The 24624-nt window shown below is 34.8% G+C and overlaps 2 protein-coding genes and 1 pseudogene across 3 annotated transcripts in view; 2 read left to right on the forward strand and 1 right to left on the reverse strand.

The window, feature by feature from the left end:
• Positions 1-268: 268 nt before the first annotated feature.
• On the reverse strand, positions 269-9474 carry Rab3 (RAS oncogene family member Rab3). Of its 2 annotated transcripts, XM_066389106.1 has the most exons (6): positions 6850-6910; positions 6703-6791; positions 6250-6471; positions 6075-6193; positions 5845-6016; positions 269-5144 (listed from the first exon to the last, which is right to left on the reverse strand). In XM_066389106.1, exons 1-6 carry the CDS (start codon positions 6875-6877, stop codon positions 4995-4997), a joined length of 780 nt encoding a protein of 259 aa, XP_066245203.1. In that variant the 5' UTR covers positions 6878-6910; the 3' UTR covers positions 269-4994. The 2 variants fall into 2 exon arrangements, with proteins under 2 accessions (XP_066245203.1, XP_066245204.1); XM_066389107.1 differs by lacking the exons at positions 6703-6791; positions 6850-6910 and adding an exon at positions 9282-9474.
• Positions 9475-13795: 4321 nt separating this feature from the next.
• Positions 13796-24624, forward strand: part of Stacl (Stac-like) — a 133178-nt gene continuing 122349 nt past the window's right edge. Inside the window, exon 1 of the mRNA XM_066388691.1 lies at positions 13796-13894. The gene's annotated coding sequence lies outside the window, so the exon portion shown is untranslated. The remainder of the gene's footprint in view (positions 13895-24624) is intronic.
• LOC136408245 (uncharacterized) lies at positions 16950-17642 on the forward strand (annotated as a pseudogene).

Genomic DNA, 24624 nt, shown 5'->3' on the forward strand with positions numbered 1-24624 from the left:
ATTGTTCGAAAGCTGTAAAAATTTACTGCGTGGAAATTTTCTCGGTTTAATTCCATTGTTGGAACAACTCCTTAACTTTGACAATTCACTGCTGCACAAACTTTAGATTTAGGTCAACTAAAGGCTGAAGCTAAGTTTGATTTATGATACTTGAGTAGCACCGCCATCTGTGCCCCTGTATGCAAAACACAAAAGACAGCCCTCGCATTCGGCTTTCGTCTTGTAAAAGTAAGAGTAGGAAGGAGGGACAGGACAAAGGAAGAAAGAATTGTGAAATAAACAATGGCTATATTACAGTTATAGAAATATCCATTAAATGTGCGATGACAGGGAAATAATATATTTAAAATTGTAAATAGGTACTTAATTTATCTACGTTTACAATAATTTATCTTTACCTACTTGAAGAAACTGAACCGAATAATCGTCGAGTTTTCAGGACAAAAAGCTCTTTCATCTTCCTGGGTCTATAAGCGGAAACATTGAACTTGTTTATGATGTGATTGTACAAAATTCGAACAAATGTATTTGTTAAAAGCCGTTGCAAGTACGCTCTAGTGTAAACAAAAATTACGAATTTCGGTAAAAAGCTGACTTAACTGATGTGTTCTATAACTATTTAACATCCCTATAGTTGTAACGTCTATTTACATTTCACATTGATTTGACTTTCCTAAGTAATTACACAGATTAACACAGATTCAAGCTTTCCCATTGTCTACGAATAGTAATACAATATATGCCCTTTAGGCCTAAGATATGTTGGAACTTAAAGATGAGAAAATATTGTGATAATAGTCCCCATTGTAAAATATTTATTTTCATATAAAGGCAGGAATTCAAAGTATTTAATCAAAACTTGATATTACGTAATTTTTTACAGTCGACTCGTAGAATCTTCACTCTGTATGTATAGGATTTAGGTTTGTGTGTTTTATCCGGGGTCTTCTATAGTAGTATACATATTAACTCGTTTCCGCACGGGTTCAGGTTTACCACACGGGGAATGAAGCGACGAGTTTTGCAAATAAACATATTCGATAGTGAACCTTATGGTTCGCGAACCTCATACTTTTTTCTTTTGAGCAACTGGCTAACGCTATTTAATAAAAAAAAAGGTTAATTGTCGCACCAGCCCAAGTTTACGAAACGAGCAGCGAAGCGACGAGTTTTGCAACTGAACAAGTGCGCCAATGAGTCTCATGGATCATGCATCTCTAGCGATGTAATAATAGGTTTAGATTGCACCGCCACAAAGCCAGCGGTGAATTAATGAATCTACTTTTACCCTTAGGCTTTAAAGTGGCACTTTTCGGGGGGTAAATAAAGTTGTACTTTAAGACCGCTTGAAAAAAATCTACTTTCAAACATGTGCACCTTGTGTATTCTAAAACAGCTTGGACAGAGATGCGCGATGTCAACACCGTTTTGATTGTTTCAAAAATTCATCTCTACGAAAGCCATTTGATGACCATTTCAAGGGTTGCCATGGATTTGAATTTGCGTGTTGCTCCTAATTTTCTCATCATTTTCTTACAGTTGTGAAAATTTGAAAATTTTTGAAAAGCTGGAAATTTGAGAAAAATTGAATGATTAAAGACCACGGATAGAATATAAAGAGAAATCCTATAGGTACTTAATGTCGAGAATTACATTTGAAAACAATGTAAAATATTAAAATTTTTGAGAAATATTTTAAACGATTTTTCTAAGAAAATCAAATGCCACAATACTCCTTTATTGTCACTAGTTTAACCATGTTTTCAAGTGTAATCAATACCATCTTGTATTATAGCAAAAACAGTCCTGCAAGGTAGGTATGTAAAATTAACAAATACTCATTACAAGCACAAATGATTAAAGAATCAATTACCTATTATAACAACAATCACCAACTACGTTCGATTCTCTATGCTTTTAGAGCAAACTAATTTTCCTTGTCGTGTAGCTCTTAAAGCACTTCTAGTTAAGCATACAAAATTTAACCTAACAGAGAAGAGACATTATGATCTCAATACAGTAAGGTAGTAACACGTTCAAACATCGTCTTTTCTGGCTCTTAAGAAATATACAGGTTTTCCTATATGGTTTTTTTCTAATATTGACGTGTCTTTTATTATTTAATAATTTTACATTTATACGATATAATTAAATTTACAAATTAACAAAAGAATCCTATCCTGTATGCATCAGCGATATATGCGACCAAATGGCTTTTAACTATATTTCAATATATTAGTACTTCGTTGAGGGGTCGATCAGTTTAACCAACAACACTCAGTATAGCACACTTATAAAGACTTTTTAAGATCAGTAGCAGTTGTTGGTGTCAGAATGTTCATATAGACTTATGGGTCAGTCTCAGTAAGCATTTTCTTCATCAAGATTAGCGAAGGCTATATATTCTTTCTTTAATAAAAATAATGATTCAGATGCAGTTTAAAGGTACATGAAAGTGGTCAACGATGATACCTGAATCAAGGTTTAAGTACGTATTACCCGGCAATTTTAATCTCAGGTTAGTTCAGGTTAGAGAAAATGTTTTAAAATAAAAACGATCTAATATGTGGTTATAGAAGTATCCATTGCGATTTTTAACGTGCCACACAGGATTTCACGTGTTAAAAATTTGTTCCCATGTTAGCTCAAGTTAGTTCAGGTTAGTGACTGTGGGATGTGGTGCTGGTGCTGGCAAAGGTTCCACCAATCAGGCTGAGAGCCTGTGAGGGGAGAGAGGCTAGGAAGAGAATGATGTACGAATGGGAAAGGACGTGGGAGAAATACGACGGATGGACAAAGGTTTTCATCCCAAAACTGAGGGCGTGACATGACGCAGGGCGGACACAAACCAATTACGAAATAATGCAGGTGCTCACGGGGCAAGGAGTTTTCAGGAGATATCTAAGTAGGATAGAGGTCGAGAAAGAGGGCCTCTGCTGGTTCTACCTGGAGCGGAGCAGGGACATACCAGGGCACACCCTGTGGGAGTATCCAGAGTGGGAAACGAACAAATTGGGAGCGAGGAAGGAGGGACTGAGATTGGAGTGAAGCGTGATTGGAAGGGAGGTGACCGAGAGTGAGGGAAAGTATCAAGTAGATGGTAGAGAAAATCGTGAGAAGGAAGGCCGCGGAGCGGCGAAAAAGAAGAACCTAGTATATCCCAACAAAAAATAAAGGTTATTAGCTGTGGTTTAGGTTACTGATTGTGCCTATTCTACAACGGCTGATAACAGCGCAGTTTCTGAATGGCGTTACTCCAGTGGCGTACACCGATGATAGTTTGTGCCAAGACCAAGGACACCTTAGAATTGACAACAGTGGACGCGAAAAAGCTGGTAGTTGACATTTTTAAAGATAAAGGACTTGGAGGAAACGGTGATACTGGACAATCATATGCCATTATACCGATGAACTAACACGAGCTTGTTATGCAGGAAAATATGAAATACCTTGTAGTTCGATAAAGACATGACGTTTGCTAAGCATATACCTAACACTACAGAAAAATTAGGGCGCTATCTGGAATCATGCTCAGAATAGGTGAACCCGGTTATGGTAAGAAAAGACTCTAAGTGCTGACAGTTTTCTCTACTATGCTACATGCGACATTAGTAAGGCAGGACATACTGTAATATAAGAAGTATGAGACACTACTAGAACAAGCGAATCACATATTAATGATAAGGGTATTAAGTACTTATAGAGTGGTGGCAGAGGACCCTGTGTTGGTCTTGACCAAAATCCGGTCAATCAAACTGGAGATGGATGATAGAAGGTTTATGTTGGAAAATGGAAGAGTAGAACATATGCTCGGGAGATAATGCTGAAAGAATGGAAGAAAATATAGAAGCGATGCGAAGCATAGACAAGAGTTTTAGTACCAAGTCTGGACGAATGGTTAAGAGGATATGGAGTTTTAGGTAGATATATATGCAAGATAAGGGTGAAAAGTGAGAGCTATTGCTGATTCTGTCATGAAAGAGTTGAAGGCACTCCAAATCTTGCCCGCTGGTATGCTTTGAATGAAAAATTAATTGGGAGAAAGCAAGAACGAATGGATTGAAACTGGAGCGTGAAATAATAAAAAAAGAACTCACGAAGTGTGAGATAAATTGAATCGCGTTCAAAAGGATGATGGAGGAGATTAAGTGAAAGTCATGGAAGATAGAAGGAGGAAAGGGTATAGGAGGAGAAGATCAGTGAATGGGTGTATGTTGTGCTTCCACGCGGTGTTGATGAAGTAGTTCCGGGATCATACAGAAGAGAGGGAGAGGTTTTAGTGGGTTAAATCCCATACTACCCGGCTGTTTCCATCAGGCAAATGCTCAATGGTAACATAGGTACATTTTGAAGATTTCTACCTCCTCAGGCAAAAGAAAAGATTAGTTGAGCAGGTTATTTCAGGCCTTTGGTCCATTAGAATTAAAGCTATGAACCTTGACATTACTAATTTTCCGCCAGTAAATCAATTGAGTCAACAAAGCTTACACATAAAGTCATCAAAAACTCATCTTCTTCAAGTGTGTGCCTTGTCCCACGAGTGGACGGTAAAGTGACTTTACTGCACACATTTGGGAACTGAAAGTAGAACTTTTCCCTAGACTTTCTGTAAAAAGTTTTCCGCAAATATTACACTTAACACGTGTCTTTACCGTAGTCTGGTATTGACCTTTGCAATCAACGTATATTATTTTGCACTACCATTTTGTGTAAATTTGCTAGTGCCACATGAGAATTTGCCAAGTTTCATAGTCTTAGTTCTAAAAGAATAGAGGCTTTACATATGAATAAAATTTTGACAGGTAAAATTCTATGTTCAACGTTAAAAAACACTCTGTATGGTATAAAAACTCTTTGAACCGTAATAAATTTCATCTTAAATATTACTGAGGTGAGTTGCCTTGATGATTGACAGCTATTTAAACCATAATAATGATTGAAATACTAATAATAAATACCTGATGTACGACACTTTAACTAAAATCAAAAACCTATTAACAGTTGCAATTGCCTGTTTGGGGTCCTTGAGGGGCGTCGGTAAGACGTTGTCCTTTACCACCACTGCCCGACATCAGATTGGGGTCGGTGTCTAAGCTGTCAGACATCTTGTCGCAGATTATGTCTACTAGGCGTTCGAAGACTGCCTGCGAGGGAAAGGATAATTATTTAATAAGCTTATAGTAACGGCCGATAATTAAAAAACCTAGCAGTAGACATAAACGTTATAAAAAAAGTAAAACAATATATTTTTTGTTTGCCTTAAGTAAGGCAATTACATCCTGAGGGCTGTGGACATAATCCATATCTTGTTGGGTACTTAGTTCTCCCGATATGAACTCCATTGATTTTTTTATTTGGGAAATTATTAAAGATCAAAGTATATGTACATAATGATTTAAAAAAATATTGGTAAATAAAAAAATTGATCTCTCGGACTTAGAAAGCGGTTTAGAGATATTAAATAGAAATTTCAGGTCACACCAAACAGTAGACCTGATAATCGAGACTAATAGCGGATGTTCAGCTCGTAGTGGCAGGCAGATAACAACGTAGATAAATGAAAATTATCCGGGAAGGTTGATTAGTCGTGATCGGCCCGTAAAATAACCTCCGCGCAGTTCAGATCTGATACTTCTGGATTTTTATCTTTCAATTATTAAATCGCTGAATGGCTTTTTGTTTAAAAATGAGCCATATAATTATCTCCTGAAGCGTCTTCATCTCGTGAAAAAACACTATGTATACATTTACAAAAGTCCGCAAAATAAACTTAGAAAGTTGCAATACTTTAAACTAGATTCTAAGCCATGTTTGAACATTGTTGACCATATTTCTTGCACTTACCTTAACATTTATATTCTCCTTAGCGCTAGTTTCGAAAAACTCGACTCCCAACTGTTCTGCAAGTTGCTTTCCTCTCTCGAAACTAATTACTCTGTCATCCTCCATATCACACTTGTTCCCTACCAGAATCACCTGGGCATTGTCCCAAGAATACGTTTTAATTTGCGTTACCCTGAAACACGAAAACTCTTTCTTCACAAATTGTTCCTTTTTTGGAAAGTTTAACTCACCAGTCTTGTACACTATTGAAAGATTCCTCGTTAGTAATATCATACATTAAGATAAAACCCATGGCGCCTCTATAATAGGCGGTAGTGATTGTCCTGTAACGTTCTTGACCAGCTGTGTCCTATAATGAAACATGGAACACTACATTGCCTTAAGAGACGCAAAGCCAGATCTCACCCAGATTTGCAGTTTGACCCTTTTATCATGTCGAAATACTGTTTTTACTTTAAAGTCGATGCCAACAGTGCTGACAAAAGCTGATGTAAAACTATCATCGGCATAACGAAAGAGGAAGGACGTTTTGCCCACTGAACTGTTACCGATGATGAGAAGTTTGAACATGTAATCGAAGTTCTGGTCTGCTGCGTCTTTCTGCCATTTTGGGTCGGATCCAGCCATCTAAAGATGGATACAAACGAGTTTAATACTTTCAAGGCACCATCATCCTTGAAAAAATATAGGAACAAACTCTCCTGACAGATTTACAGTCGACGCCGCAAATGCGATTATTGATTACTTCTCAAAGCAAATGTAAAAATAAATCTATGAGAACTTGCCATCTGGGAGAACATGTCGATAGATTTATGCACCTCCTTGGGAGAGTTTTAATGTTCAATTTGAACCACTCACATTAGTGTAATCCGCAAAATATCCTAGAGGAATCTCCACCCAGGATAAGAAACGAGACCTCTGCTTTCTCAGCTCAAATTGCTCATCTCCTGTATAAACAACACACAAACCACAACATAGACATCTCAACTTCTACGCAATATTTACCAGATTTAGGCATTCTCACTCTGGACATAAACCGAACTCAGTGAAAGTTTGTGAAGGTTTATTTAAAGTTTAAAACGTTTGTTATACAAGCGACCGATAATAAAAGAGTGTAAATACGTTAAACTTGTCGCTGATGTTGCCATTCGCATGTTAATTTCGTCGATAAATATTCCGTTATCTGTGTCAATTTCCTACTTGAATTAGATTTTAATGGGAACAATGCTGAAAATCAGGGCTTCGCAATTTAATATTTGTGGAGTTGTGATGATGCATTATAAACAGAGCCAGACAGACACAAAATCAGACAGGCAGAGAGATAAACAGACAGACAAAAAGATCAGATGAACAGAAAATCTAACGAGGCACGAAATCTTTTGAACTGACAACCACATTATCTTGAAGCGATTTTTATATTCTCAATCGCAAAAACGTAGAAAATATTCGTTACAGAGTAATATCTCCCCATCTTCGAACGCTCTATTTCCACATTTCTTGGATCAGTTGCTGACGTTGTAAATTTCCGATTAAGAGGGTTGATGTTCGCCTTGCAATATACTAGTGCTAATCTACTAATTTCTTCAGGGTTTGTAAGGCACTTTCCAAGCTGTTAACTACTGAGAAAATCTAAGGAACCTTCTCCAATGCTGAGAAATTTGCAAGGCTGATAAAACGTGTCATAAAACTACGAAGTGTTGGAAAAGTCGTTACCATAAGCTGGGGGACTTGATAGATGAGATTTGTCAAATTGGGTTTGTTCTTTTAATCTTTGAAATGCTAAAAAATCGGCGACGTAAGTTCTTTCTTGTTTTTTACTTCAGTATTAGCTTTTTTTCTAACTTTTTTTAAGAATTTTTATATGCCGCTGCGTATTATTGTTTTGTTTTTTGCATTATTGCACCTGCAAAAGTAATTTTTCTATGACCTTTTTAGAAAATAGACCTCTCCCACGTTATTTGAGAGGAGAAACCAGCTCTTTTTCTCTCTAGGGATAAAAGAACGTTAATTCTCTGTGGCAAAAGTATTTTCGTCCCCACACATTAAAAATACACAATAGTGATTTTCACAATAAAGGAGTATAGTATATGTTGTTCCATAACTGTTCATTATTTGTACAGAAAAAAACTTGTGCGTCCCTTGACAAGCAGAGACTTTTAATAAATTGCGATAGCTTATATGTACCTCATATAAAAGTTTAGTAAAATAAAATTAGATTACTTTACCCAGCTATACACACGGCACTGACATGCGGCGATTAAATGGAACGATACAGGTTTCTTTCTTTGAGTTTTTTTCTAGATTTTTATATATCGCTTTGTCTTATTTCTAGTCTATTTCAGTCAATTTTTCAGGCTATATCATAAATTCGTTAAGGTATAATATCAATACCTAATATTGAAAAAACCCAAAAATAATTGTTATATACTTTTTATTATTATAATCTTTTTTTGCAAATTTTTTGGCAATTATTTATTGCGGTAAATTCATCTTTGGTCAAATAAAACTTATAAAAGGGCGATATTTAAAAAAACTGTTGAAATATCAAAGGAATCTCTGAATTGCATTCATGCGTTAGCCAGATTTTAGATGGACATATTTTTTTTATATATACGTATCATATCTTATTTATTTTTTTATACACATAATATAAATATATATACTATATATAATAAAAAATAAAATAAAATATAAATTTATTTAGATCCTAGTGAACTTTTAATGAACGGGTTGGATGAATAACCCTGTATAGTAAATCTAAACTAATCAACGCCCTGCGTGTAAGGGTCACTATCTACTGCGAGGTTTTTTAAATGATCACCCAGTATAACATTAAATTTCATGTTAATTAATGATGAATAAAGGTTTCAACCACTATTATATGGGAATAATATAATATTTATTTCTAATTTTAATTATTTTTCTGTTTATGAATATTACTCTTTCGACCATTCAAATTTAATAAAATTTCTGACCTAAGCCGTATTATCTACACCGTGCAGCTATGCATTACAACCCCCAACCAACATCGAAGGAAGGGTCTATAGAGAGGGTCGGGTATATTAATGAAATTTCCACAATGATGTCAAGTTCTTGCGCATCATCTTTTTAGGTCAAATATTGCGGTCAATGTTTGAGTGTAAATGGGTTCTGTTCATCCAGGACGTGAAGGTTCCCAATGTCAATTTTTATAGAGTTGAAACGGAGAACTAAATTCAATTTGAATTTAGATTTATATAATATTTAATCTATTTTTTTTCTTTTGGGAAGACTACTTTCAGTGCTATCGCAAATCCACAATGGACATAAGTAATTCCAAAGCGGTAATCAACAACACAAGGCAAAGAATCCCACGCAGAATCAATGAATGACATTAACGTGGGTGTTTACATCAACATTCACTATATACCATTTACTAAACAAATCCCTTTACTTACAGTGCGATGTGTCCTAGCTACTTAAACTCCTCCTCTAACAATCCTCCCTTCACTAAACACTTCACTAGACTTTACTCCTTAATTTTTGGACACAAATCCTCCACTTTCCAGGCCAATTTTTGAGGAAACTGGGATAACTGGCGAGGACTTTTGCTCGTTCGCTCGAAATCGATCAGCTGCTCAGCTTCAAGTTTCAAGGAACAGCTTCGGTGGGAAAATCGATAAACTGATGGCGAACGAGTGATAGGGAAGTTCCAGTTGTGCGCGGGGAATTTAAAGGGTTTATTGAGTTCATATTTTGTACAAAACGTTTGTTTTGGGAATGATTTTTATTCTACTGTGTCTATAATAAGTCCGCCATTTACCCAATGTAAAAAATGGAGTTTTCTATGCTTACTAAAGGCACAAATAATTTATGGGCTGTTTTATGTCGGTTCATATTCATATTAAGCATTTGAGCCTTTCATAGAACACAATTGAATACCTAAAAGAATTTCAAGTATTGGAGTTGAGCTTAGAATTCCAAACTTTAGTCGTTGTGCTTTTTTAGTTACCAATTCTGATGCATGATCTGCCATCTAGAGCAAATTTCTTAACATACATGCGTATCGATCTGTACCTGCACAAATGAAATCTGCAGTATAGTTTGAAGCAATTAATCTATTATTATAATAAATACGGGGATAACTCTCAGGCACGGATTATGTACAGGGTTATGAGTAGCTAGGTTGATTACGGTACACGTAGTGCCATAGAGTGGCCGGCAAGGTGGCCAGACTTGAACCCTACAGATTTTTTTCTTGGGGTTACATTCGACACTCGTTTCCATAGCGAGCATATTTGAAACAACAATAAAAATGATGACATTGTGGCCAACTTCTTCATTATCAGTCCAGGTAAATAATGAGCCAGATACGTGCCCCTTATTAATCCGTTCTTGTATTTTTTTAGAAGAAAAGTCACGTAAACATAAGTTACAGTCAATCAATAACCAATAATGGGATTTTTGTTTTCTAACATTGCTTCGTCCGTAAAAACTTATAATACACGTTATTTACCGAACTTGTGACATAAATAACTAAATATATATTACCACCTCATTGAAATTCTGGCCCTCACTACAAGTCAAGGTGACTTTGTCTAAACTTCTGTTTCAATATAAACTTTCTTTCATTGCATTAAAAGTCCAGAAACAATAATTCGCTCACGTAATTAATGTCTTTATCTGAATTTTCGAAAATTAGGTAAAAGCTTTCATTCAGTCGATAAATTTCAATCGTCAATTTTCGCGAAGACCATTCATAGTTCATAGTTGCTGGTGATTAGATACTACTAAATAAAAACTTTGTGCATGCCCATTTTAGTTACCAATTTCATACAAAATTAGACATTTAAAGTACTAAAATAAGCACCCTCAGCACTAGAGGGAGGTTTAGAGTGCATCTCGGACAAAGCCCTCCAAAAGGGCATGAGTTCAGGAGGAGGGTCGATGACTTCAGGACGACAACGGCGCAAATTCATGAGAGTACATAATTTATAACTTTAGAAGTAAAAGGTGAAGCACGTTGTAGGGATTGACACGAAATTATTTATTTACTTGCTCAGATATGGAATTGTCACTATTATATCTGGTGGCCATTTGTTGTTTACCATCATACATCTGACTGACACCAGATGATAGATGAATTTATCCAAGACATGCTTCTGAAAGTTTAAGGCCCAATTTAGTTTTTTCGCGTTCCGTAAACGTAAGGCGTTGATTAATCCATTTGTCATTTACAAGCAAACAAGTGAAACTGACAATAGATAACAATTGAATGTATTTGACAGACACATCTGAAATTCCAAGTCCCACTTGAATCTTTTCATGAACCATAAAAGTAGGTCGCTGATAAAGTCATTTGTTGTTTATAGGCAGACAAATGACATTGACAATAAGTAACATATAAATTTATCCAAGATATACCTCTGAAATGTCAATTTTCACTTAAGCTTCTTTAGCTTTCTTCTTCAATGATCCACCTTTATTCGATAAAAAAAACAACCGGCAGGACTACAAACCTTGAAGGCTGTGACCTTTGAAGTTCACTGACATCACGTCTAAAGTCACGTAACATAAAAACCGTCGCTTCCTGGCTTTAAACAAAGACAAGCCCCATTGTATGCGCCCCATTTTTCCCAGTTATGTAAAAGGCTTCAGATAAACTGTTGGAACGTCAGATATTTATCATGTTGATGATTCTTAGTTTCTCGCCAGTTTCAGCATTAAGTGCATCGTGGATTTCTATTTTTAAGGGATCGCATTGGGAAACTTGCCGTATTAAATCTCTATTTACTTTCCTAAGAGGTTTTTCTTAAATTACATTTGAATACCTTCGAGCTAAATTTAATTGGTTTAACAGGCTGACAGACACAGCCATAAGGCCGGAAAGTTAATTTGGGACCAAGAACAGTCCTGTGAGTAAGATAACGGTCAGGATTCGTTGACCGTGATAAATTGAGACCCTATCTCAATTTAATTCTATCGATATAAAGGATCTATTTGCTTTGGGGTCATACTGTCTTCTCCGCGAACTGAATATTAATAATGTCTTTTAATGGATGGAAAACCATGTATTAACGAAAAATCATTTATTTTTTTATGATTTTATGCACATTAACAGAACTTGTTCATTTTGAGCGCGTTGTGATTGGCTGAATGCGGCCGACTACAGCTAGGACCGCATTTGACCAATCACAATATCTATGCTTGACACGTAATTAGTATCTGTCACCTACCAATTTTTAACACAGGAGCTTTCGTTCTGGAACTGAAGTATACATCCATGAGGAGTAAGTAGGAACTTTTAAATTTACTGTAAAATGTTTTTAGTTTTTCCGAATGCAGTCGACGGAAATATGTTGTAACTATTAGGTATATTAATAAGCGATTAATAATCTCAACTTTATTACTACTTATGTGTTAGACGGCGTTAGGCAAGAACTATGCGAGTTGACTTGCGTCCACGTAGCTCTGTTAAATCGTTTTGCGTTGCTACTGGCGGCGCGGCTGCCGCATATACACGAATTTCATCGATTGTGACAAATCGGAAGTGAATCAGCAAATTGATCCATCAGTGTTATCCCTGTTATCTCAAATATTGTTCGTCATCAATAATAGACTTTTTTTATATTTTGTATGTGCATTTTTATATTTATATGTTGTTCTTATTACAAATGACGTTGTTCATTTTCATTCATTTATATTATTATCAAATTATTAATTAACTATAAACCAGATACTCTCCTTTGGAAGTCAATAAGGCCCACAGCTACACAGCAGTTGATGGCTAAGTGGGACAATAGTATTTCTACAGGGTGATTTTTTTCGATGATTAGTGAAGGGATTTTGAAAACTAGCATCGTTACGAATCGAAAAATTATTTTGCACATATGTTTTTTTGGAAAAAAATTTGGCTTGTAGATATTTTCGAATAAACAAATTTTTGTCGATTTCTTTAAGTCGATCTAACCGAGTAATCATTAGTTCTAGGGAAATTCTGTAGATACAAAAGTTGTGCGAAACCTGAACGGACCTGAACTAACCTTAATTAACCTGAACTGATATGAATAAGATGAGCTTATCAGAATTCTTTTGACAGCTGTTATTTTTAAAATATGCCATAAACTTGCTTTTTTAATAAAACTTTCTTTACAAAAAAACCTTTTTTAAACTTTAAAATGATATCCAGTAAATATCTAACTATTTTTCAAAATGGGTGGACCAGCAGCCTTCTTATATTTAATGCAAAATTTTAACATAAGATGCCATGAGGTTAGTCAGATTGACTTGTTTTAGTGTTAACGACAACTGAAATGCTTAAAATAATTCAGAAATGTAATTCAAAATTCAGTTAAAAAAATCATCAAGATGACAAAATATTGAACAAAAAATTGAAATTGAATGAAATGAAACATTTCAGTGGGTATTTTCGACTCAAATAAGCGAATCTGATTCGTAATTAACTTTTCTTTATTCTTGATTCTTTATAGAAAAAAGTCAGGTGTACTGAAAATGTAAATGTAAAAAATGTATAAAACGTACAGAAAAGATCTCGAAAAATACGAGGTCACGGTTTTCTGGAGTTTTGGCAGGCGTAATTTAAGACGCAACCAGTGTGGCAGTGGTACTGGGAAACGAGTTCTTCTGCAGATTTTGAATCGCTCTGCAACTTCATTCCCATCACTCAGTCGTCGGTTTTTCAGCAGCTCATAGAACTCCCTAACACTTGCAGAACAAGAACATCTACCCGCTTGTATACACAGTCGGGTGAGATGACGGAAAAATCGTACAGAACCATGAAACAATAATTCCCAAAAATGGTATGATTGCAGCCTAAATTTACGTTGAAAATATATCAAAAGACTGGTTAAATATAAAAGAAACCTATATAATTAATACATCGAAAAAAACAATAAGCTTGCGCGCTCTGTACTCTAGGACAGGTAAAGCGTCGCGACGCTTTAGTACAGCGCCGGCTACCAAACCGAAATAAATACGCGGCGTCGGACGGGTTCGGACGCCAAGGCGAGTTCTAGTGAGTTTAAATTTGAATTTTTGCGACATGCCTTAGGTAGGAAAAACATTCTGTATATGTGACGCCAATTTTACGTACAGTTTATTTACACCAACTCGGATATAATTACACGGCAAACTTGTTGAAAACTCTTTGAAGAAACTTAAACTAAACCTTTTCAAAGATGACAAACTATTAGATAACGCAAATGATTAGGTACACTTTAAATATAAATAAATCTGAAAATACACCAATCTGTATCTGTATTAAAGTATATCTGGCACAAAACTCTATTACGACGACAGCGTACGTGAGAGAAGCGTTGAAAAACGCAAAGGAAATTCTGAAATAAATCTTTAAAGAGATGGCTAAGTTTTTTTAATCAAAGTTTCTCATGGTAAGAAGTTTTAGTAGCACTAAAACTATATTTCAAGTTCTCGAATGCTCGGCAAACCAATACTTCCGACTTGTTTATTTTCTCAAGTATTGGAAATTGGTGTTTGTTGCCTTACCCCAAAGGCCTAAAGTATGTTGGGACGTGAGCTTGTAGGCAATTAAGTCTTAGCAATTTTGAATGAATATTTAGAATTAGAATTATGAGGATTTAGAAGGAGTTTTTCTTCGACTGACAGAGGAGGCGACCTTTTACTGACACATTGCGGATTGTAAAGCGCCACTTTTAACACCTGTAAGTATCGATTTTACTGCCTTGGCATTAAAAAGTTTTTAAATAACTGCAAATTTCATAGATAAGCGACAATAAACCACTTTTACTGGCGAGGCAGTAAAAGTTAAACATCCAAAATGCATACAGGGAGGGCCCACTTCATGAGTCAAACTTTTTATTTATTTGTTCTATGCGAATGTTGATATTTTTCTTATTTATTTTTTTAAATTTATTAATCACTTTTCTAGTTTTGTGCATAGATCGGCTAGTTTTTGAGATATTTGATTCTCAGTTTTGACATTAGCACTGATTTATTAAGATTTACTCCACGACACGGATCAAGTGGTTACTACAATGTATAGAATGATATTTCCCTTGGGGTCAGATACCTCTTCACCCTCACATCTTCTGAAGTGTATTGACCATTTCAGCATGAAAACTCGAATTTCTTTCTTTAATGTAGGACTTTTTAACACTCTTCCTTTTACTGTATAGCTGGCACCCTTTTAGAGCTATTTGCAAAAATATCAGATAATATCCGCCATCTTTCTAGTAATATATTATTTCACGTATACATGAGGTGCTTTAGTACCTAAAACAGAGTGTTTTGTCCCGTATTTTTGCAAATAACTCTGAAACGTTGGCAGCTATACGATAAAATAAAGAAGACGAAAAAAGTGTTTAAATGAAACAACGAAATCTATAATAGAGATGGTTAGTGATGCACTAGAAAAGTGTAAAAGGGTATTTAATCCTATGAAAGACGTGACCCAGGTATTCAACTTAATTGAGCATTCTGATGCCAAAATTCCAATTAAATATCTCAAGAACTGTCAGAGCTATAAGCAAAGTTCAAAAAAATAATTGAAATTTGGACATGAAAGTATATGAAATGTAGTATATGAAAAATTTTCGTATAAAACAAATTTGGCCAAATTGTAATATTTTTACCTATTTTTACCGGAAGAGTATGTGAATGAAGTTCAGCCCGTTAGGTGGGGACCCTGTATAGTAAGTATACAAAAATTGAGTGAAAAAGGAGTTTCATCAGTCAAATTAATAAGATGTTAAATACTTCTTAGCCTTGATGTAGACGGGTCTTTTCATTTAGCTGCCGTTTCAAATATTTAAAAAGGTTTCATTAGAAAAATTTCATTGAGCCTCTAAAATCAACATACAGTTTTTCTATTTTAGAGGTCCCTTTTTGTTTGATTTTCCGCAGTTTTCAAATTGATGAATAGACCTAGTTTACCCAACTGTTAAATAATAATTGATAGATACCTACACCCGATATATAACCTGATGATTAATGGATTTTTATCGCAACGACTGTTTTTTTTTTCTTTTATTATGTAACGGGTGTGTCAAAACATTCCTGGCCATGAGTGATTTGAAATAAATTTTGTTTATTACCTGGTGAAAAAAAACTTTAAATTGTTTGCAAATCAAGTGCTTTTCAGCGAAGTTTTTACCGTAAAATCCAATGACGTAGTTCAGTTTTTTCTGCACCATGTGGTTTAGCTGCCACTAGCCACATGCTCTAGTTTCTACTTATATATTGTTTCGCTTTGAAAAAAAATGAGATTTTTTCTTTATTTCTTCCAAAAAAATCAGTTTTTTGAAAGTTGTTGCCCAGGGTTTCTTTGCTATCCTCTTCATTGTTTAATACGTTTGTTCCATTAGCTTTCTAAATACTCTTATGAATAGAAGTTATATAAAAATATGCGGTCTGATAGAACTTTTGCGATAGAATTCAGTGGCGTACTTAGGTTTTTCTGCGCTATGGGGTTTAGCGGCAATTGTCGATATTTTTAATGTTTTTATTTTTATGGAATTTTCTTTAATGGGACATCCTATACAGGGTGATTCATTGGGAATGGGACATGGCGAAACCCAAGATAGAGGACACCAAAATATGACGATTGGACGCAACATGCCTTATATCAATGTTGCGCGTTTCAGAGTTACAGGGTGTTAAAAGTTAAAATTTTATTTTAAAATTCCTTAACAACTTTTTGTGTTTTCATAGCATCAACACCAAAATCGGTGTACTTAGGTTTTGTAAGATGCCAAATAAGGATTTTGATCTAATTTTTACGAAATTTCTAGAGGGCACTAGTTACAACCCACCGCTTCGGTATATTTGGTAATATTTTTTTATGAGTGCAACTAAGGTCAAATTTTATTCAATATATTGAAAGAGCGTCTATTTTTACGCAAAAATGTATTCTTGTTCAATCCCGATATCTCTCTTCGTTTACGAGATTTTTACCTACAAGCTAATTCGTGTCGTGCCATTTCAAATCCTCAAAAACGGAGGTGGCTGTGATTCACTGGCATAGCAACGCATCACTTAGCAATTGTTACTTTAGCTTGTCAAAGTAATTAGACTCTTTTTTTGTCATTTGCTCTTTTTAAGTAAAAAATAGTAATTTAAAAGTAAAAATGCCAAGGCATAATGATTTTTCCTTTAGTGAGATGCGCGATATGATTTGTGTTTTTGCTCAAATGCATTTTAACGGTCGTGCTGCAGCACGTAGTTATTTTGAATTATATCCCAACTGACAACAAACCAATCACAAATTATTCAGAAATCTGTACAATCGTTTGGGAGAAACAGGCTTTTTTCGCCCTCAAAGCCAAAACAATGATGCTCGAAGGACTATCCCGGTTGAACAGGAAGAGGAAGTTTTAGTACGAATTGCTGAAAATAAAACATTAAGTACACGCCGGTTAAGTGCAACGATGGGAATGAGTCAATCGTCTGTCTGGAGAATTTTACATAAAGAAAAATTCCATCCATATCATTTAACACCTATTCAAAATTTGCTCGCTGAAGACCGTTCTGCCCGCTTAAGATTTGCTCGATTTTTGCAAGAGAAACAAAACGAAGATCCAAATTTTTTGAACAAAATTTTATTTACTGACGAGGTAACTTTCACACGCCGTGGAATTTTCAACTGGACAAATAGCCATTTATGGGATTCTGAGAATCCAAATGCGGTACGAGAAACACATTTCCAACACGAATTTAAGATAAACATTTGGTGTGGTGTAATAGGTGACTTTTTTATTGGTCCTTTCGAACTTCCAGCCAATTTAAATGGCCTTCGGTATTTAAATTTTTTGCAAAGATAACTTAACGAACTTCTCGATGATGTTCCATTATATTTACGTCAAAATATGTGGTTCATGCAAGAGGGAGCGGCTCCACATTTTTCTCTCCAAGTGCGCCAACATTTGAACGATGTTTTTCCACATCGATGGATCGGTCGTGGAAGTGAATTTCCGTGGCCTGCGAGAAGTCCAGACCTCAACCTATTGGACTTCCCAATATGGTCAAGTATGAAAGCGATTGTATACAAAGGGACAATTAATACTCGCGAAGAATTATGCCAAAAAATTGAAGAAGCAGCTGATGAAATCAAGAATAACGTCGATATGCAATTTAGAATAAAAAGATCTTTGAGAAAAAGGTTAATAAAGTGCATTGAGGTGGAAGGTGGTCATGTTGAACAGGTGCTTAAATAAAACTTATATTTCATTTGTTAATGCCTTTTCATTTGTTTAATGCGGTAAAATATTTCATTGGAAATTAATAAAACCGAGTTGAAATGGAACGACACGAATTAGCTTATAGGTAAAAATCTCGTAAACGAAGAGAGATATCGGGATTGAACAAAAATACCTTTTTTGCGTAAAAATAGACGCTCTTTCAATATATTGAATAAAATTTGACCTCAGTTGCGCTCATAAAAAAATATGACCAAATATACCGAAGCGGTGGGTTGTAACTAGCGCTCTCTAGAAATTTCGTAAAAATTAGATCAAAATCCTTATTTGGCATCTTACAAAACCTAAGTACACCGATGTTGGTGTTGATGCTATGAAAACACATAAAGTTATTAAGGAATTTTAAAATAAAATTTTAACTTTTAACACCCTGTAACTCTGAAACACGCAACATTGATATAAGGCATGTTGCGTCCAATCGTCATATTTTGGTGTCCCCTATCTCGGATTTCGCCATGTCCCATTCCCAATGAATCACCCTGTATATATATGTATATAGATTTCAAAAAAATCTTCAATATTAACCAGTAGTAACCCACAATCTTTAGCTTGCCTTAATCTATTTGCTACTTTAGCAATTGTTTGAAGTACTCGCTTCTAGACCTGTAACTTAACATAATAGGAAAGAAGTTAACACCTCTCTAAAGAGAGGGGTACTTTACCTATCCCAAACATCAACTTAACTCTAATTGGAACTTCAAACGCATTTAAAATAGTTTCCAAATTTAAGCGATGTCTAATTGACTTTAAGCAAATATTTACGTCTGCCTTGTTGGCAAAGGACATCAAACATTCCGCCTTTACTTCCCAGTTTTCTAGCTTTGAACTTGCAATTTAAATCGCATAGTTTGACATCGTTTTTCTTTTATAGCGACAAATTTACAACATCTCTCTTTAGAGGAATTTTTGTTCCTTTTGTTAATACTGTGCCTTTTTCTCTTTACTCCTTACAGGAGTTAAGCGAAGGGTAAAATACTTTCCTCTTGTGAATAAAAATTTGAATAATTTGACACAGGAGGTAAAATAGCACTTTCAGTGCCTAGGCTGTAAAGTGACAATTTTACTTCTTAAACAGTAAGAGTTTTTTACAGGCTTCGCAGTAAAAGTTAAAAAACTGAAGTCTAAGGTATACAGGGTGTCATTTTGAAAACTTGGCAACCCCATTAGATCAAAATAGGATAGATTTTTTAATAATCGCCGGAACAAATCGATTTTATTATCGAAGGGAAACAAGTTTTATGTAGAATTCACTGCGCCTCTTTCAACCCTCTATCCCCCAGAGCCATCCTCTCAAACATTTTAAATGATAAAGCGGATTAAGCGATACATCATTTTAAAGGGCTTTTCATTCTTTACGTTTTGGTACTTCGTTTGTTACATTTGACTGTTCTGTTATCGACTTAGAGGTCTTTGATCATTCTAAATTTATTTTTTCCGTTAGTGTTTTGATAATGTAAAAACTAAGACTTTTTATTCAAAGATGTCTTACGATTAGGGAAATTGTTGTAATAAATCTATTTACTAACCTGTTGGATAATTTTTTATCGAGACGACCATCAAAAGAAAAGATGCATTAATCACCGAAGCAAATGTTTATCAATCAAATAAACCTCCGTCTTCGAAAGAAACATCTACGTAGAAAGTGAACTTTTTTTTATTTGCAATGGAATGCCGTTTCGATGAATTTTAATATTATCTTACTTTGAAAATATTATTTACTTACCTGTTGTACTGGTCGATGTTATTAAATATTCAAATCAGTGAAAATTGATCGCGATAATTCGTGTTTTATTGTGAGTAACTTTAAAAATGTTATTCACAATTTAGTAAAGAACTGAAATTACTTTTGCTTATGGGGAACAAAGAAGATGCGCAAGAAGAACAACGGAAGTTTTTGATGCTAGAAATCTTAATTCAAATGTGAATCATAAGTACGTTTTAAACTTAATAAAAAATTTATTGAAACCGATTCTATTGCAAACAAAAAAAAGGGATGTTCAGCGTATTTTAAATGAAACTGTCCAAATAGAGATTCTGGGGACTTTCGTTGCAGAACTCAGCAATTCACTGCGTACGGTAGCAGGTCAAATTGGATTTTCCATAAAACTACGAAAAGCACTAAAATTAAATAAATTTCATCCCTACAAAATGTAAATTCTACTGGAACTTAATGACGACGATTTTGATCGAAGAATCGAGTTTTGCAAAACCATGACCAACTAAATTAATAATAACCAAATTCTTTTAACAAACATTTACTTTAGTGACGAGTGCACCTTTTTTCTTAATGGTCAGGTCAACAAACAGAACTGCCGATATTGGGGTGACGAAAATCCTCATGTTTTTAGAGAGGGTGCTGTACAGTGGCCAGAAAAAAAATTGTTTGAGCTAGTATTCACGAAAATGCTATTATAGCGCTTTTGTTTAATAAGGAAAACTTAACTAGAGGGCTGTACTTAATCTTATTTGAAAACGTAATTGATCCTTTAATAATAACCCGGAAGATCAAGTTGGTGGATACATCTTGCAAGTAGATCAAATACATTTTCAGCAAGATGGAGCTCCATCGCGTAATTTTCACCCAGTGCGAGAATGGTTGCATGACCGATTTCCCGACAAGTGAATTGGTAGGAGACCAATAGAATGGCCTGCAAGATCACCAGATTTAACATCGTCAGATTATTTTTTATGAGGGCATATAAAATTGGTCGTTCACAAGACCCAGTCTGATAATATTGACGATTTGAAAAGGAAAATCACGGAGGCAAGCAGGGCTATTCCAGAAGCAATATTTGAAAATATTAGGGAATAGTTTCAAAATGGGTTTTATTATTGTTTGGAAAACAATGGAGAACGTTTAGAACATCCAGTAAACTAAAAATTTTAAAAATAGGAATTTCAATTTTGAACTTGTTTTTTTTTAAATACCAATAATAAGAAAAAATATTTGTTTTATAATTCAAAACGGTATGCAGAAGTTTATTACAACAATTTCCTAATCATAAGATATATTTGAATAAAAAAGTCTTAATTTCAATGCTATTAAAACAATAATAGGAAAAATGAGTTTAGAATGGTCAAAGACGCCTAACTTGATAACGCAACAGTCAAATGTAACAAATGAAGTAGCAAAATGTAGATAATAAAAAGCCCTATAAAATGATGTATCACTTAATCCCCTTTACCGTTTAAAATATTTGAGAGGGTGACTCTGGAGGGGTAGAGGGTTGAAAAAGGTGCAGTGAATTCCACATAAAAATTGTTTCCCTTCGAAAATAAAATCAATTTGTTCCTGCGTTTTTTTTTTGAAAATCTATCCCGTTTCGAGATAACAGGAGTGAAAAGTTTTAGAAATTCACACTCTGTACATAAAAATTGGTTCTAATAGGGGGAAAAATTATGTGTTTTGCTCTGCGAAAATGTAAATTTGAAGCAAATATTAACCTACGTCAAATCTGCCACTTTTTCGCCCTACCAAATAAATAACTATTCATTCGATGCTCAATCATCCAAGACAAGAATGGGTGGACAGCAACAAGAAGGTCAAAAAGAACGCAAACGACCTAAAATAGGGAAGTGGGAATATTACTTAACCAGAAAGAAGGAGTTGAGGGACTTGTTGAGGACCAAATCTGACGTGATATGTTAGTGTAAAGACATGCTAGCAAAAAAGATAACCAAACACATTAATTCAGCAAACAAATTTGATGCCCGACCATCCAGAGATTCAATGAAACAGCTTCAACACTATATGATGACGACAGCTGATAACTTTTCCAGAAACATAGTTATCAGCTATTTAACATCAGTTTCTCATTACGCGCCAAAAAAATCAGCTAAAACAAACACAATTTTCCTAGTTGTATTTCGATAACCTTGTGCTGCAAGTGCTGTAATAATCCTTGCAAAAACACTCCTCTTGATAGTTATTACCTTTCCAGAAAGGTTTAATTAAATGTTATTGCGAAAAATACTTTGATATTAACAAAATAAACTGAAATATGAACTCTCTATATCCCGAAAGATATTCGCTAAACGAATAAACAATGTACAACTTGGCGAACCATAAATCGCTTTTCAATCGTAAAACGCTGCTGGTTATGATGCGTTAACAGCTTTTCGTGATTTTATTAAATTATTTTTGTTATAACATCCGTTTTGAATTGGTCTTTAGAAAGTTTATTTTCGTTTAAAAAAATAATTGAGTGTAAGTGCGTTTCATTAATCGTAGCCGTCCCAAACTTTTCTTCCGTTATATTAGGAAAAATATCAAGTTAAAGCGGATTTAATGATAAATGACATGGATTATCCAGCAATAATGTTTAAATCTTCTGTCGTTGCTGAATTTTCTACCAATCCTTAAAAATTATCTCCTTTAGTTGTGTTAACTTCAGCGCTGAATTAGCGTTCCTTCATTTATCTCTTTCCATGAGCTTTACGGGCAGTTTTAAACCTCTTTTCTGGATTGTCATCCGAAATAGATTTGTTACCCAGAATTGAGAGGGCTGCATCAATAGTTCTTGCAATTTCCAAGAGCCAATCTGTTCGGCTAATGATTGAATGAAATGCGTACGAGTTCAGAGTTTCAACGATCAATTTGCAACTGTATTATTCTGTGTTAACTTTGGCTCCATTGCGCTTCGAATTGTCTCTTTTACTAGCGGATCCTTGGACTTCCTCACCAGCTCAGACTCAGTTTTTAACGACTCCCTCACCTCCTTCTTCTTACTCAAATAATCTTCTTACTTCTCTCTTTTAGCTCGTTTGCTGAATTTCGTATTTAGGTTAGCATTTCTTTAGACTACCACACCATTTCAGACTTGGCCAAGAACTCCCTCACCTCCTTTTCCTTCTTAAGCAATCTTCTAGCTTTTCAAGTTTAGCTTGTTTGCTGAATTTAGTTTTTAGTTATCTTCATCTCTAGAACGCCTTTAGACTTTTACATCACCTCAAACTCGGTCTTTAATAATTGCCTTAACTCTTTCTTCGCTTTCAAACAATCTTTCCGCAGAAATGCTAGAAAGTTGGATCAAAAAACATCACATTGGAAGGAAACAAGGTGACGATCCCCTCGAATGTAATCAAGAAATGATAAAAAAAATGTTTTTCCTCAAATTTTGTCTTACACAAATGTTGATGTCTTTCTTATTTATTAATTATTTTTCTAATTTTATCTACAGCTTCGACGGCGTTTGAGATACTCATTTGAAATGTTAACATGAGAATGTTCATCAAGCTTTACGCCACTAGGCGGATCAAGTGATTACCACTCTACAGGATATTTCCCTTGGAGTCAGATACCCTATTACCTTTTCTAAGTCTTCTGTAAAGTCCTGACCGTTTCGGTCTGAAAAATTGAGTTTTTTATTCGATTTGAATTTCCAGAAAGAGGTCGTCAGTGGCGTTGTTGATGATGGCGGAAATGCTGAAACGTCGCATCGAAAACGCCATATTATCAGGAAAAAAAGTGACAACGAAACTGGAAAATTGTTTCAATATTAGCTCCTCGAATAAAATCAGAAAACTAGAAAAATTCAATCGTAGAAATTCGGGAAAACCTAAATTAACCCCAAACTAAAAAGCCCAGCCCATGTTATCATAAATTTAAATGCGTCGCAAACCTATAATTAAATTTTTGCCGAGCAAATATCAATAAAAAGCACATTTTATGCCGCTTTTAGGTCAACAATGGTAACTACTAATTCAATAAAAAATACGATGAGAATGCTACAGGATTGTTCATGGCCTAGAACAACATTTATGTCGTTTTGAATGCGATATATTAATTTTGGGGCAAGTTTTTTTCCTTCCTCACTTAGTTATAAAAATAGCAGATCTGTACGCTAATTTAACCTCATAGATCCAAACATCTTAAAAATAGACTCTCTACTGGGTAAGCGTGTCATAAATTCTCTACAGTTACTTAACATTTCAAATCCACTTGAGTATGTAAGACTTTTGAGCTTTAGTACCAAGTTAGAGGTGGCAGGTATTAATTAGGCCTGCACTATGCTTAGTCGACCGATAATTTTGAATTAAAAGAGCTCTCACTAGAGTTCAATTAAAATCGGCCGGAGTCAGCTCTTTATGAAACAATCTGAAGAACCCTACTTTTTCCCCTCTCTAATGAGAAATATGTCTAGATCAACACAAATTTCATTTATCGCACTGAAGTTTCTATTTGTTTTTCTCGTGCTTCTAAACAAATTAAAAATGACTACCTAGATCTTGATTTATAGAGTACTAAAAATCCTAATTTCTCATAATCGCGAATTCTTATCATAGAAAAGTCTTAAAGTGTCATCAAACAAACATGATCATCAAATTTTATTCATAAATGACGAAATAATAAAATGTTAATTATCTATAGGCAGGCCCCAGATCTTTCGAAACCTTTTCTCCTCCCTTTCCCTAAACATCCGCATTTCTCAGAGAAGTTCCTAATTATTCCAATGGAAAAAATTGGAATACCGAGAATTTTTCAAGTATAAGAAATGCTACCCAAACTTTTCTTCAGGAACTTCAAATATAAAAAAAATACCGCAGG

The sequence above is a fragment of the Euwallacea similis genome, chromosome 4, assembly GCF_039881205.1.
Source record: "Euwallacea similis isolate ESF13 chromosome 4, ESF131.1, whole genome shotgun sequence".
In the NCBI taxonomy this organism is placed as follows: domain Eukaryota; kingdom Metazoa; phylum Arthropoda; class Insecta; order Coleoptera; family Curculionidae; genus Euwallacea; species Euwallacea similis.

Coding starts and splice junctions, on each gene's coding strand:
- Rab3 (XM_066389106.1), bottom strand. CDS start 6,877: ATGTCCAGAGTGAGAATGCCTAAATCTG. Junction 6,194..6,249: donor GGGTCAAACTGCAAATCTGG/GTGAGATCTGGC, acceptor GTTTCATTATAG/GACACAGCTGGTCAAGAACG. Junction 6,017..6,074: donor TTCAATAGTGTACAAGACTG/GTGAGTTAAACT, acceptor TTCGTGTTTCAG/GGTAACGCAAATTAAAACGT.